The sequence below is a fragment of the Arvicola amphibius genome, chromosome 3 (genome assembly GCF_903992535.2).
Source record: "Arvicola amphibius chromosome 3, mArvAmp1.2, whole genome shotgun sequence".
NCBI classification, from domain to species: Eukaryota; Metazoa; Chordata; class Mammalia; order Rodentia; family Cricetidae; genus Arvicola; species Arvicola amphibius.
The window spans coordinates 122728058-122744471 of NC_052049.1; the positions used below are offsets into that span (position 1 = coordinate 122728058).

Sequence of the window (16414 nt, forward strand, 5' to 3'; positions counted from 1 at the left end):
GACAACAAAATGGGGAATGAACAGGGTGACAAGTCTTAAACCCAGGTCCGGGACTCAGGTACTGTGCTAAGTACTCCCCCATGGGGAGATGGTGACGGGCAGGAGGCAGGAGGATCGTGGGACCCTGGTTCCTTACACAGTCCTCAGGATGGAGCTGGCAGACCTGAGAAGCAGCGCCTCTGTCATGGTCCCTGTGGGGTGGCTGCACCCCTCGAGCTCACCAGGGAGAGAGCGAGAACCTCAGAGGGCGTGTCACAGCGTCCCCTGGGGAAAGCCACCGCAGCCCCAGAGAGGCCCAACTCGACCGCCCTGCAACAGAGACACAGTGTGAGTCACTGCCCAGGCCTAGCAGGGCAGGGGCAGTTGTCCTTCTTTGAGGCATGACTCACCACTCCTGGGGCTGGGCACCTGACTGCAGTTTACTGCCTTCTAAACCCACACATCCCTTCAATCTGGGAACAACACAAGCTCACAGTTGGTGGCTTCCTTCAGGCTCTGGGCTCAATAGTCCCTAGAGCCAATTGCACACCTGCAAGAGCGAATCAATCAGATTTCCAGGACTCCTGCTTTGCAAACACTCTGCCCACTGCCCAAGTCTCTGGTACTTGAAATGTTTGTCTCTGCTCAGAGACAAGGGGAAAACCAACTTCCAGGCATCCTGAGAAAGTTCTCAATGGAGGTGTTACCTCAGCACCACCCTGCACCCTAAAAGCCCCAATGACATGTTGGGGCTCCCTAAAGAAAGCCATGTCCACACTCCGCCACCCCGTTACCTTGTACACCAGACCTCACATCCCTGCTTCCCTTTGGTCTATATGGACTGCCTTGTTTCAAAGATGAAACCTCTGACAGCTCTCTCCAGTCCTGACTCCCACCTTCCCAAGACCCCCACAGAATAGTCACAGCAGAGGACTTGCCTAGCAAGCTCGGCCCCAAGCTCCCCGCTCACCTTCCTTTTCTTTGTGGCAGCAGGCTCAGGGCTAAATACCCCCCTGCTCCTGCAGCTATGGCATGATGAATCTGAGAACTGGCTGCCGCAGTAGCCCAGGTTCCGGGTGATGAGCCACAAGGGCTGGGCATGAGTGGGGACCCGCCCCAGCCCGCCTTGGGGCTCCTGGCAAGGTGTGGCCCCAGGTACCTCTGACCTACATGGCGTAGGACCCAGCTTATGGCTCTTACATAAGTGGGGTGGGAAGCAGGACAGGGACTTGCCAGTGCAGTACTAGAGACGGCTTGTTGACTGCGATCCCTAACAGAGCCTTGGAGAAATTACTCCTGTTACTGGGCCATGTACCTGACAGAGTCCACCCTGGGGGCCTCTGGGGCTGGGCCAGAAGATTGACTTGTTTGTTCAGTTTGGTTTTGGGGGGTCCATTTTTATGGTTTCTAAATACACATACCTTATCAGATGGGCTGGGCTGGGCTTCCTGTATCTACTGTTCCACCTTGTAATGTCAGTGTTATTAATATTCCCATTTTCCGGATGAACAAATGGGGGCCCAGAGAGTGCTAGACTTGCTCCATGTTACACAGCCGGCAAGAGGCAGAGCCAGCGTGTTTAAACTGGCTCTCCACAGCTGGCTGTGAAGCCAGGATGCCAGGACACAGGTTTATCCGGCACTTGCAACACAAATTCAACCATTCTATCCAACCTACCTCGGACAGCCCTCATCCACAGACCTTGCCCTGGGCTTTCTAAAGCACCCCCCACACCCCACTCCCCACAACACTAGTGAGTTTTCAGCTGCCGTGGCTCCTTTAGTACCCTCTAGAACTAGGAGAACCTCTGCCCCCCCCTCTCCTTCCGGCTTCTCCTTCGATTTCTCTGTTTCTTGTCCCCTTTGAGAAATTCACCCATCTCTTCATCTTTGATTATCCCCTGGGAGCTAAACTCCGAACCTCAAACTGCTCCCAGGCTGAGATGAGAGGCTAGAGGCACCCCAGCCAGCATGAGGGGAGATTTCAAATCCTAGTTTAACTCACATGCAGGGCACAGAGACAAGAATGGGGACAGGGGCTTGTGGGGAGGTCCTCTGCCGACTTGGGTGACAGAGAGCTACCAGCACCCCATCTTCAAGATAATTTTGACCTTCACCCTGTTTTCACTCCTGAGCAGCTTCTTCCCCAGTGGCCCCTGCCCGCCACTCTACCCTGTGACATCCAGGGCATTTCACTCTTTACTCTGAAACCTGGTGGAGAGCCATTTTGAGAGCCTTTTATCTGGGCGGTGGTGGCACACGCCCTTTATCCCAGCACTCGGGAGGCAGAGGCAGGAGGATCTCTGTGAGTTTGAGGACAGCCTGGTCTACAAGAGCTAGTTCCAGAAGAGGCATCAAAGCTACAGAGAAACCCTGTCTCGAATAAAAAAGAACCTTCTAGAAATCCACTGCTTATTCCATCCATAGACTTCTGCAATCAGAAGCACTCTTCCTATTTGAGAAACCTGTGTGACCCCAGGAATCCAGGCCCAGTCATATGAAAGACTTTCAGACTTTCCTCCCACCAGGAGAGGTGATGAGGGAGTTCCTCTCTTCTCCCCAGTGCTGGATGAGTAGCACCATCATGCTTGGGATCAGCCCTGGGTCGTACTGGCAGGGGAACGGGTGGTAACATCTACACTTGAAGGCAAAGGTAGCCTCATCCCTAAGTTTCCAGGCCCTCTAGAAGGCTAGATATAGTTTCCAAATTGATGAGGTTCAGGGAACTTGGGAAATATGTAAGCCCCTTTCCAATCCTTTGAAAAACCCATCAGCAGGCCTCCTCCTCCTGAGCCCTACTCCTCCAAGCCCCAAGAACTCCGAGAGGGACCCCCTGCTGTCACATTTCTTCCTGGAGCTAGCTAGCTAGTCCAAGGCTTTTAGTTAGTGTTTGAGGACTAGCAATCGTTAAGAAACCGAAATGTGAACTCAGTCCTTACTCCCACAGTTGGAAATAATCTCTTCCTGTCCCAGTGATTAATAGCTTCTGGGGGTCCTTCCTCCTACTCCGGAGTTGATTTAATGCCTTCTGTGTGCCAGGTGGCATGTGAGCTGTGTGGGCAGAAGTGAGCAAACTGGATGTACCTTAGAGATAGTATGTGCTTGACGGCCGGTGAGCATGCATGTGTTTAAGCCTACTGGTTGGTGAGGGGCATCATCAGTGCCAGCCTTGGGGAGGGCAAAGAGAGACCGCCAAGGAAGGCTGAAGGAATGATTATTTCATGTGAAGCCATGGGGGTAGGTCAGGGGAAGCTAGTGTGGGTAATAGATATAGACTGTAGACCATCTGGTCTTAGCTCCCAGTTCATGGGTGGGACCTTGGGCCAAAGGAAAGATCTGCCGGGTATATGAAGTCTCTAGAAAAGCATTAGGGTAAGGTATTCATGATCTAGCATATGCTTAGAGCCACCAGAAGGAACGGATTGGCGCAGAGATCGTGGGGCCCTTAACTGGATGAGTCCCAACAGGAGTGTGTTGTTTACTGAGGGACCTCACCCACAACAATTCCTCCTCCGTAAGCCTTGGCTCCCATCTTGATGGGTGGGGCAGCCATCTAGCCAGTTTACTTTTAACCCAGCTGGCAGTACCTAGACTGAGTGTTCAACCTTGGCAAACCAAATCCCATTGTCCGCGTAAGGAAATAAATATACCAATCATCAAGTTCAATGACAATCTCTCAAAGGAGTTGGCTAGCAAATTGGTCAAACCCAAGGCAGAGTTCTCTGGACTCTAATCTTTGGATTTTTGCCTTGATTATGTGACTTCAGACAACTCCTGGTTCTTCTCTGGTACTCCATATTCTGAGATGTCACAGATAAAGGGCCTCCCAGTTTCAAGACTGTGTTTGACAATTAAGGGCCTGCGCTAGAAGCGTGTTGCCAGGATCCCACGCCTGAGAGTGCAGGGGAAAACATACAGGAATAAGAATGGTATGCGCTCTTGATTTTCCTGTATGGGGCCCTTACTGTTGTGCAATGCTTTCCGTGTTTCCATATGTGTGGAAATGACCATCCTCACAACAGCTCAATGAAACAGTGTGCTGTCAGAATCTCACAGGATGAAGAAACACACTCAGACACAGACTTCGGAGAGGCGGGCTCAGAGCGCACGTCCTTAGTCAGCCAGGTATCCTGGAAGTTCTGGGCCCTCCAGATGATTGGAGTGGGACAGGGGAGGGACAAGAAGACCGGTAGGAAATGGGACATCTCAGCATCTTCTGTCCCCATTCCCGACTGTGCATCAAATATCAGGGCTGTGGCAAGTGTTGTGGACAATAAGAAAGGTCAGAATTCAAGTTTTGAAATCCTAATGAAGCTACCTTCTTTTTTTCTCAAATCCCAAATTTTATTTGTTTGTGTGTGTGTGTGTGTGTGTGTGTGTAGGTCAGAAAACAGGCTGAACAGGTTGTTTGAACATTTGCAGGGGTTGCTTCTCTTGTTCTACTATGTGGACTCAAGGGATCAAACTTAGGTTTTCAGACGTGGCTGCAAATACCTCACCCCCTGAGCCACCTCTTATGTGGCATCAAGGATACAGCTGGTAGGTTTGATGATCACAGGGGAGGCGGTGTGAAGCTCAAAGTTGACAGAGTTCTAGCCCAAAAATGACTTGAAAATCACTGACTGCCATTTTTATTTGAAGTGCTGCATGCATGTTTCTGACTGTGTTCTTTTTTCCCTTGGGGCCTCGGCTGCCCTGGCTACAGAATAGGACTTGGGTAGATGGGTAGGTTGCAAATCCCAGCTCTGGTCAAAGAGGAGTCTCTGCTTCTCTCCCAGGGATATGAGAGGAGGGAAACACACCACTTGGTCCTCCAGTCCTAGATCCTCACTGTGCAGAGAAGACTTCCACCAGGCCACTCTGTGCCAATGACGGCCACTGCTCTGGGGACACACCAGCCAAAGAAGAGAGACGTGACACACGACCACAGTCTGTACTTCTTGGGCCTTGGCTGGCAAGGGGCACTGCTGTGGGGTGGTTGGAGTGTCACAACAGCAGAAGGAAATCTGGAATATGCAAGATAATATTCCAGCTACTTTACAGGACTTGCTCATTTTGCTGTCTTAACCGACTGTTGCCCCATCTTATGAGGAAATGGAAGTACAACGAGAGGAAGTAAATCCCTGAAAGTCGTGTGCTTAGGTAATATTATATCCTACTGGAGTCTTTGATGGAGTTGAAGAATGGATAGTCATAGTTTTAGTTTTCCTTAGTTTTGATAAAAGATAAAATAGCTATAAATATTATAACAGTAATTCTTGCTTTATAACTGTTTTGCCATATTTAATTTTATTATGTTAAAGTTAAAGCCTTTTTTTGTTTAAACAGAAAAGGGGGAAATGATGGAGGAGGGTCATCTGTCTATGTGTTACTTTCATTGGTTAATAAAGAAACTGCCTTGGCCCTTTAATAGGACAGAAAATTAGATAGGCAGAGTAGACAGAACAGAATTGTGGGAGAAAGAAAGCAGACACCTCAGGCAGATGCCATGCCTCTCCTCTCTGAGACAGACACAGGTTAAGATCTCTCCTGGTAAGACATCACCTCGTGGTGCTACACAGATTACTAAATATGGGTTAAAGCAAGATGTAAGAGTTAGCCAATAAGAGACTAGAGCTAATGGGCCAAGCAGTGTTTAAAAGAATAAAGTTTCTGTGATTATTTCGGGTGTAAAGCTAGCCAGGCGGCTGGGAGCCAGGCGGGAACGCAGCCTGCCGCTCCTACTACAGTTGTGCAGCTAGTGATGGGGTCATCTGGGACCCAGGCGAGCAGACTCCAGAGTTCACGGTTTTGTTTTTGTTTTTTTTTTGTTTGTTTTCTGGTGTTGGAAATAGAATAAAGCTGAATAATTCACTTGTTCATGCTGGGTAATCCCTGCCCTGAGCTATATACTCCAGCCCCAACTCCATGAAGTTCCATTCTATGTCTTAGTAACATGGGATTTCCTAGAAACAACTGACCCAGAACAGCAGACATGGTGACTAAGGAATGTTTGTGTTTGTAGAGTCTTCAAACTAACATAGTCTTAATCCTTTCAATACCCAATTCATAATATTGACCATTCAGCCAAGAAAAACTAGACATCTGAAAATACATTTTGTGCTGATCACTGGGTATCTGTATGTGTGTGCTGGGATGTACGTGGGTACATGCTTGTGTAGACCCATGTAGAGGGGTCTAGCCTTGTGCTGGTGCCTCACTGTTTTGTGGACACATTGACAAGTGCAGGGGAGTAAAACTCAGAAACGAGTTCCAGTTTCTTGTACAATCAAGGGGGAAAGACAGTGACAGAAACAAACCCTGGTCTGACACCGATATAGAAGTGAAGATACCAGGGCTTTGTGACAGTTAAGACAAGCTGGAGAATTACAGAGGAGAAAAAGTAGTCACCATCCATTGTGTGCATTTCTGTCTGTCTGTCTTTCTGTCTGTCAGTCAGTCTGTCTGGGTATATGTATGATGTGTATACATTTTGTGCTGATCACTGGGTATCTGTATGTGTGTGCTGGGATGTATGTGGGTACATGCTTGTGTAGGCCCATGTAGAGGGGTCTAGCCTTGTGCTGGTGCCTCACTGTTTTGTGGACACATTGACAAGTGCAGGGGAGTAAAACTCAGAAACGAGTTCCAGTTTCTTGTAAGTTCACAGTGAACCGATCTTCACCAAGATGAGATGACTCAACAGAGAGAGAAGGGTCTTTCCAGCAAGCTGAGGTGGCTGAGGAGGATGGAGGCAAAGCTCTTCCCCTGCCAGCTGCAAAACAGAAGCTTAAAAGGAAGCAAGCTAATATACATTATTTGATCTAATTCAATGTGAACTCAATTACTTAATAAAAAGCTAAGTCTGTAAAAACACTGGAAGAAGTAAATCTTATAACTGTGACTTAGGCAAAGATTTTTCACACACAGCACCTAAGATATAAACAATGAAAGAAAAACAGGTAAGTTGGTTGTGATCAAAATTAGAACTATATCTGAGATTCAGGGGACACAATCAAGAACCTGAAAAGTTAACCCAGAAAGTTAGAGGAACTACTTCCAAATCAGATGGTGGTAAAGAGATTTGTGTTTAGAATACGTAAACAAACACTTATCACTCAATAATGAACAATATTGACAAAGGGGAATTGAAAAGACATCTCTCTGAAGAAGACAATAGGCTCCTTAGAGGTTACTAAACATCTCAGTCACCAGGACACACAAATCAAAGCTATATGAAGTAACAGCTTACACCTGCCAGGGTTATGGTAATCCAAAAAGTTAAGGGAGTTGGCAATGTTGGTATGGAAATGCTGGAGCCCTTGCAACTGCTCAGAGGATAGTTTCTTCCTGCTCCTCAAAGATTATCTGTTGAGCTGGGTATGGGGTGCACTCCTTTAACCCCAAAATCTGGAAGACTGAGGCAGGCAGATCTCTGAATTCGAGGACAGCTTAATCTACATAGAAAGTTCTAGGCTAGTCAAGGGGGCATAATGACACCCTTTCTCAAACAGGAAAATAAAATTTTAAAAGGTTATGAAATGAATTTCATATGACCTAGCAACTCCCTCACAGGTATATACCCAGGAGAAATGAAACTAGATGTTGACACCAAAATTGGAGATGGATATTCACAGCCTGATAATTACAACACCCAAGTACCCATCAATGGATGAAGGGGTAAGCAAGTTGTGACATATAAAGAAATATTAATTAGGCATAAAAGAAATGAAAAGCTGCCACACCTTTACTCTGACACTTGGGAGGCTGTGGTTAGAGAACTGCTTTGAGTTCAAAGCCAGCCTGGGTGGCACAGTGAGACCCTGTCTCAGCCCCCCTCATGCACAAACACACAAACAGAAGGAGGCAATAATACTTGCTACGTGGTGACTGAGTCATGAAAACACATGACTGCTAAGAGGTCACTCACAATAGGCTGTACATCGACTTGTTTCAATAGACTGTCTCAGCAGAGACAAATCAGTGGTTTCCTCAGATTAAAGGCATCGAAATGCTGATGGGTATAGGCAATGACAATATTTTAAAAGAAATGGAGGGTCAGGGTGGGGAAGGACACATTAACAAAAGGAAGACTGGCCACATGCCATGGAAGCCAAAAAGATCAGAGATGTCAGTATGGCTATAGCAAATCCTTGGATGCAAGCCAGAATTTTCTTCACCTTTAAAAGGAAGGTAAAATAACGGCATTTTTCTGCAAATGAAAGACGGAAGCATTTCTTACGAAAACTTCTGTCATAGGTTGAAATCATGTTTGCTAATTCTTTTTCGAGATTGGGTCTCCCTGTGTAGCCCAGCCTGGTTTGAACTCACAATCCTCATGCCTCATCCTCCTGAGTGCTGGAAGTATAAGCACGTGTCACCATGCCTGGCCATCCTGCACATTCTTAACACTGCTTCCATCAGTTGGTGAAGTCTGATTAAACCCTCCCACACCCTTAATAAGTGCTAGCCCAATGCCTGGCTCCTAACATTGTAGGGAAGTGCCTAGCTTCCAAGGCTAGGTCAGAAAAAGCAAAATCTCTACCTGACTCTCAAAGTAGGTGATTGTGGATCCCTGACCCGTCATGTTAGAGATCTACCTACCGTGAAGGCATGTTGGTGACATCATTCAGGGAAGACACATAGAAACACATATGCTGAAGAGTCCTAGAACACTCGGCATACTGAGTGTCCCCAGCACAGGCTCCAGACATGTGAGCCATAACTCTCTAACATCCTTAGTAGCCCTGCTGACTTACCACCACGTTGTGAAGACACTCAATTAGCTCATAAAGAAGGCCATTGGCAAAGAACTAAGGTCTCCAGCCAATGCCAGTGTAATAATACACATCCTTATCACTGGCAACTTGTGAATATGGATTTTACTTTACTTTTGGTGGGTGGGGTATGGATATGATTAAGGAGCTCAAGACAGAAAGAATATCTTGTGTTACCAAGAGAACTCGAAATACAATCACATATGTTCTGAAGGAGGTTGCAGCAGTTCAAGATATTGTTGGTGGTAGTATGACATACATCAAATAAAACAAGAACTCAAATGACTCTTGGCGGAATGGAGAATAAACACATTTTGGTATCCATACAAGGAAGCAGAGATGTGCTTGACAATCCAAAGAATAAACAATGTACTACAGAAACACTTAATGGCATGGATGACATCTCAGGCATACAGTGTGACAAGAGCCAGGCACAGAAGGGTACAACCTGTGTGGAGTGGCTTACACACATGACGTTCAAGAATGGCTAGAGAAATGGGTGGACGTGAAGGATTTTTCTGGAAAGATGGGTATTTTCCATATTTCCAGTTGGGTTGTTGGTCATACGGTGTGGACACTGAAGTCATCACCTATAGGTCAGTATGTTTCATGGTAGGAAACATTTGCCTCCGTTAATAAAACCCCACCCACCTACTCAACTCTTCAGACGGACATTCTGCAAGTGAAAGCTTGGAGAGCCAGGCCTAGATGTCTCTCCTGTGATGGTGGCCTTTAGAGTTTCCCAGTTCTCTGTAAGCATCTTCCACACAATCCTCTGTCAGGAGCCACAAAAGGGAATCCAGGAGACTATTCTTCTCTTTTAATTAACTACTTTAATTTGTTAATTTTTAAAATGAATTTATTCCTTGGTAATTTCATATATATATATATATATATATATATAATACATTCTGGCCACAGTCACCACCTACCTTAGCTTATCCCCATTCCTTGCCCCAAGTCTCTCTTCTCATCAGGTGCTCCTCCCTCCCACTATCATCCTTTAAAGGTTTATGTTTATTACTTTTAATCAAGTGAGCATTGGTGTGAAGTGCACACGTGCCTGTGGAGGCCAGAAACTGCAGTTCCGCCGTGGACAGGGAACTGAGCTAGACCCTCTGCAGGAGCAGATGAGCTCTTGACCACTGAGCCATCACTCCAGACCCGCAGTGTCATGAATTTGGTTTTGCGGTCCACGGAGTTTAGGCAGGGCTGCATACACCGACATGGTGGCAGCATAGACAACTCACCGCTAAAGACAGTGGAGGACCACTAAGGACAATGACTCCCACTCCTGCAACAACAGTCAGCTGCCAATCACACCTGGAGGAGGGGCCAGACCCCCATGGGCCCCTCCCTCATCATCAGCTGCCAATAACACCTGGAGGAGGGGCCAGACCCCATGGGCCCCGCCCTCAGCCATGACTGCATGTTGATGGGTTCAGTCCTGTGCCATCCTCCCAGTTGCTTTGAGCTCATGAGTGTGGCAAGCACTCAATGCCTAGAGGATAGCGTTCCACAGCCCTACAGCCTCACTGTCTGGCCCTTCCATCCTTTCTGCAACATGGGGGTCTCTTGAAGGATTGGGTGTGTAACAGAACTCTCTCTTCCCACCCCTGTCCTTTACAGAGGTGATGAAATTAAGTAATAAATTCTCCTTCCCCAGAGGGATTCAAGTTAGAGTAGATTGAAGTAAATTGATTCTGTGTTGGTGTAGTAACCAAATGGGTAAGACTATGACCTGAAAGAACCCATTGGCCTGGGAGGGCATATGTCATTTAAAAGGTTTACCTGGGGACACAGCGATTAACTTGGGTCCCAATCCTTGGCTTTGAGCCAGCTTGGCCTCTGCTGCTCCTGGCTAACAATCGACAACACTGCAAGGACCCAGAGCTGACGTGGGTTAGTCTGAAGATACCCAGATTGAATGTCATGTATCTGGGACCAGGCCCAGTTTGCCTCAGGGACTCTGACTTTCCAGATAGGTCCTGCCCTTTGGATACTCTGACACCAACACCCTGACTTCCTGTGGCCATTATAGTCCCAACTCTGCCCTGTGCCCAATGGCCTTGAACACCAAGGTCCTTACCATCCTTTCCTATAGAGCTCTTTCCCCAATGAAATTCTGCTTACCTTTCAGGTCTCGGATTCTTTTTGTTGTTGTTGTTGTTGTTGTTTGGTGTTTTTAGACAGGGTTTCTCCATAGCTTTGGAGCTGTCCTGGAACTAGCTCTTGTAAACCAGGCTGACCTCGAACTTACAGAGAGCTGCCTGCCTCTGCCTCCCTAGTGCTGGGATTAAAGGCATGCACCACCACCACCCGGCTCAGGTCTCGGGTTTAAAGACTCCATTAGTCCCCAAGACAAAGTCAGATCTCTATTATATTACCTCCATTTCTTTTTTAATTACTAACATTAAAAACCATTTTATTATGATAAAATAAATATAGCCTAACAGTTAACATTTTTACCATTTGAAGTGTATAATTCTCTGGCCCTGGATATTTTTTCTTTTCTTTTCTTTTACTACATTAAAAAAAGTATTTGTTGCGTTTGGGGGGGGATATGCATGTGGGGGTCAGAGGGCAACTTGCAGTAGTTGGTCTCTTGGGTTCTGGGGATTGAACTCAAATTGTTAGGCTTGGTGGCAGGCAACTTTTCTGGCTAAGCCATCTCACCAGCCCCCCTCCCTGCCACATACACACACACACACACACACACACGCACACAAGCACACACATGCATGTACACACATGTACACAAACAGATGCACACATATACACACAGAGGCACACACATGCACACACAAGCACACACGCACACATGCACAAACACACACACATGTATGCATGCACGTACATGCACACACACACCAGCATTTTTCTTCACACATTTTAAAATTCCTTTTTGATACCTATCATTAAACTGTAAGTTTAATGACTCATGGCATAATTATTTATTAATGTTTGCCTTCTTGGCTGGTGTGTAAACTCCTTAAGGCAGAGGCTTGCTTTGTAGTCTATGACATTCTCTTGTGTTTAGTGCAATTCCTGGAGATCTAACAATAAGTGATGTTGAGTTATGAATGGGTATATTATAGAACAGAGGAAAACAATTGAGATATCAAAGCACGAGGAAAAGAAAGAGCAGCCACACTTCTGTACTGTGCGAAGTGGGCAGTGGGAGTCGGAAGAATCTCCAGAAATGGAAGGCTCTGTGTGTTCCCAATGCCAAGGACACTTGTGCCTTTGGTAACATTTCCCTGTGGTTGTTCCTCTTAGGCCATCATGCCACTGAGATGGACTGACCGACCCCTCCCTGCCACCGTTGGCAAGCTTTATCTGTGAGGACAGCATCTCTTGCCTAGCTTGCTGCAACATCCTGGACTGTTTTCCATCATAGGCTCTCGGGGGTGGGAGGTGTTTCTCTTCGTACCTGGCTTCTGTCAGGCAGAGCTAAGACAGTAGCAGGCGGCTCAGGGTGAGTGCGGGCAGTTCAGAGCCAGCAATCCTACAGACCAGTTTTCTGCTTCACTTCCCCTGGCTACCTCACATTCAGTCCCTTTATGGCCACCACCAGAGCCATTCCTTACTTCCCAGAGACTGCCAACCACCGCCAGTGCCTCTGGAGCCTTGGGAGGGTGAAGGGATGCAGCCACCTGTTTTCTCCTCCTCTCTGGCTGGCTGCTCTAGGCCTGCCCATCACAAGTAGAACACATCAGCCTCTCTAGACCATGAGTTAGCCTGGCCCCAGCCTGGTGGTCTGATGGCCACTTCTGCACAAACACACTGTCCCTGCTACCACCCTGGGACCATAGCTACCAAACCTGAGACCAGTTGTCCCCTTCTCCAGGACTTCCTTCCATTTGGGGTGTTTCTCCCAGACCTGGGACTGGATATGACTGAGACCTAATGTCTCAGGGCGTGCTCAGGAAAGCCTCCGTTAGATGGCCTACGCTGCAGCCTCGGGAAAGCCTCCGTTAGATGATGGCATACGCTGCAGCCTCAGTCTTGAGAGGTACACCAGCTCTAGGCACCCCTTGGCTGCCTGATGCCTGTTCCTCCACCGCCAGCCACCCCATCTGCAGTATGAGGGAGGAAAGAGAAAGCAAGGGTCTCTCAACTTATGGGAGGTTTCTGGAACCACCCTTACCGCAGGGGCAGCTGTCCCTGGCCACAGACATGGAGCTTTGATGAGTCCAGTAAGAGATCAGTGGTCTTTCCTCGTAGCTACACTGCAAGGCTGCTGGGGTACCTTCGCCTGCCCTGCCAGACAGATGGGGAAACTGAGGCTCAGAGAGGGTACATCTTGCCTTGAGTCGCAGAGTAAGTCAGGAGTAGAGCCTGACCAGAGCCCAAGGCATGAGTTTTGCAGCCTGCTGCCGAGACGCCCTGGCCACTGCCCTGGGGTTTGTGTGCCTGTGGTGTGTGAGCCTGCAGCCCTGAAGACGTCGTCGTCAAACTCGATCAAGGTCAAGGGAAGTCAGGCCGTTCGTCTTTAATTGCACAGAGGGAGACACTAAAACTCAGAGAGGTTCAACAACTTACCCCAAGTTGCTCAGTGAGAAAACAGTGGAGTTGACACCCCAGCCCCGGCTTCCAGTCCTTGTCTATCCTGCAAGCCCCTGAGCCTGTGCTCGCTCCCATAACAGAGCCCTTCCCTGCCAAGGCTGGAGATGGCCCCCAGGCTTGACCACCTCAGTATTATCAGTGAAGCAGACCCAGGGCCTATCAGCTCAGGTGCCCCACTTTCTCCCTGGTGGCCAAGTCCCTGTCAATATGGACCTGACATACGGACTTCAGCAAAAACGGGGGCTACTGACCCTACTCACCCTTCATTTAGTGGGACAGGGGACTTTGAAAAACAGCAGACACTGTTCTTCATGTTCAAGGTCTGAGCTTCTCAGGCATTTATGAGCATCCCATGGGATGGTGTGCTAGCCCCTGCTCTCTGAGCTCATGAGAGGTGGTACCCAGAGCCTCCAGGGCCTAGGCCTTTCTGTGCCAACAGCCCCAGTCCAAGGCCACAACTGTTCCCCTATACTTGCATCCCCTACAGGGGGAAGGGTACCGCTTGTGGGTGACAAATTTGTTCCAAGAACCTTAAGGGACAGATTAACACATCCTCCCATCCACCCCCACCTTTTTTTCTGCACAGCCCTTATGAGGACAGTGGCCATGTTTTTGGAACTCAAATCCTTACAGGGTCTACACTTTACTACCAAGGGCTCAGACCTTGGCACTTAGCCTTGAGCTACCCTGTATACAATCCAGCCACTTAGCACACTGCTGGGCCTGAGTCCTTGTCTTCCACTATTCTGTGTCCTGCCTATTTCTTTCCTTCATGGGGCATAGATGCAGTTCCTCCAAATCAGTGGCTTTGGACAACTTCAGCCATGTACTGACAAAGAGGGCCAGGGACTTGCCAAGGTCATCCAGCAGACTGGGGCTGGGATCATGGGCACTTCCCGGAACTTATCAGTCATTAACCCTCATATGCCATGTGTCACTTCACCCACCAACTCCAGGAGACAGAGGGACATGCCTGTTGACTGAAACCTTTTTAAATGGCAGTGTAACTCGTTCCTCAATCAAGCCTCTATGGCCACCAGAAGAACAGACACATTAAATGGCATTTCAAAGGACAAGCGTCCCTAACCGTTCCTTTTCCATCACAGAGATCAGGTAAAGAAACCAAGGCACAGAAAGACAAGTCGCTTGCCCGGGCCCTATAACAGAATGAACTGGGCCGGGCCTCAAGCTCCATGTGCTGAGACCTGACTTGGACTCACCTGGTTTGGGAGTTGTTTTGGGTGGTCCCCGAGGCACCTTGCTGCTGGGCATCTCTGCTGTTGGGCATGTTGGAGTCCCTGGTCAGGCAGCAGTATCCTGCTTCAGGACCGCGTGGCATCTGCTGTGGGCATTCACCAAAGACAGCGCTGTTCAGCGGCGGTCTCCCACAGTGAGAGATTGGCCTTGAGTGGGGCAGTGGGGGCGGGCATGGGGCAGAGGTAGGCGGTGCCTGGATTGACCCAGAGGGCCCCATTTCCTCTCTATTTTCAGAAGCTCAGACTGTCCCTAGGCAGTGAAGTTGCTCAGGACGAAAACTTTCCTTTTCTTCCTGGTTTCGCTGTACTCAAGATGAGAAGAATTTCAATGAAGCCAGACTTCATTTTTATGCAAATCGACCCCGGTTCTCCCAGAAGGTCTAGCCAATAGGCTCAGGACTTCTAGGCCCCCAGAAAACCCCCTCGCTGTCTTTAAAGGGACACTTTGGAGCAAATGGGTGTTCCCAGCACAAATCCAGACCCTGAACCGGACATGACTGCTAGTCCCAATGCCCATTCTGAAGCCTCGGCCTCAAGAGATGAAAGTAACCCAAGTTGGGTTTGCGCGAGTACCCTGGCTCCAGGTCCGTACTGGACACTGCAGGAAAGTCCTCCTGCTCTCAAGGAGTACAGTACTGGGGGAGGTTAATGGGGAACTACTTCATAGCGCATAGAAGCATCTGCACTAAAGCAGGCATGAGAGGGAATCCCAAAATGGGGCCATTCAGGGACACCTAAACACAAGCAAGGATTTGCCCCTTTTCGTTAAAGGAGGAAAAGCTAATTGGCAGGCAGCCAGGAGCAGAGGCAAGAAATACACAAGGCAGGCATTTCTCCGAATACCAGAAAGCTTCCTCTAAGGTGAACTGTATGTTTTTTTTACTACAGCTGCTATAACAAAAATCCTGTAATCCAGATGGCTTAGAGCAGCAGAAGTGCGTTCTCTCCTAGTTCAGGAGGTCGGGACCTGAAATGCAGATGTGAAAGGACCACACTCCCTCCAAAGCTCACAGGAAGACTGCTTGCCTCTGTGCTAGTTTCTGCTGGTCATCGCTCCTGCTCATCTTCCTCGGCTTTGAGATGCAGCATCTGTAACCCCTCTACTTTCCCAGGGCTGTCTTCCCCTCTCCGTCTATATCTCTTTCCGTACAAGAGCACCAAACAGCAGACGAGGGCCCATCACAATCCTATACAAGTTCATCTTAGCTGATTACAGCTGCTTACACCCCATTTCCAAAGAAGCCCCCTCTCTGAAGCTCTGGCTGAACATTAATTTGGCAAAGATAAAGTTTAACTCAGTGCAGATCATATACAGGAGGTGTTGGCAGGCGTTCCTATTGTAACTGGGGGAAATCCTTTTGTGGGTCTGTAGTCTGGTAAGAGAATTTAGGAACAGACACAGAAAAAAAATAGCTTGAAAACAATTTTCTTAAAATTTGAGAGAAAAACAACATGGCAGGTGGTACATGGAACCTCTTTCATAAGAATCGGTGATCCGGGTGAGGCTTGGCTCTACAGATAATAAAGGTTACAAGGTTATCAACATATTCACTCCCAGCCTTCTGGATGGAAAACAGGCATACACATCCCTTTCGTTGAAGAGAAAAGCCTTTGTGTTTAACAGTTCTGGATTCTTTATTGCTACCTGTGAGCCCATGGAGCTGGTGCCTTCTACAGGGTACCAGATTCCAGGCTTTTGTGTCCTGAGACACAAGACAGGGGCATGTGGCTAGAAATAGCCATAGAAACCATTTACTAAGAAGAAAAACAAAACAAAGCAAAAAAACCTAAGTGGCACATGCCTTTAATCCCAGCACTCGGGAGGCAGAGGCAGGCGGATCTCTGTGAATTCAAG

General features: G+C 48.1%; 1 protein-coding gene across 1 annotated transcript in view; it reads right to left on the minus strand.

The window, feature by feature from the left end:
• Acsbg1 (acyl-CoA synthetase bubblegum family member 1) overlaps window positions 1–14642 on the minus strand; it is a 58740-nt gene extending 44098 nt beyond the window's left edge. The window contains exon 1 of the mRNA XM_038324260.1: window positions 14524–14642. Coding sequence (XP_038180188.1) covers window positions 14524–14642 — 119 coding nt within the window. The remainder of the gene's footprint in view (window positions 1–14523) is intronic.
• Between the last annotated feature and the right edge of the window lie 1772 nt (window positions 14643–16414).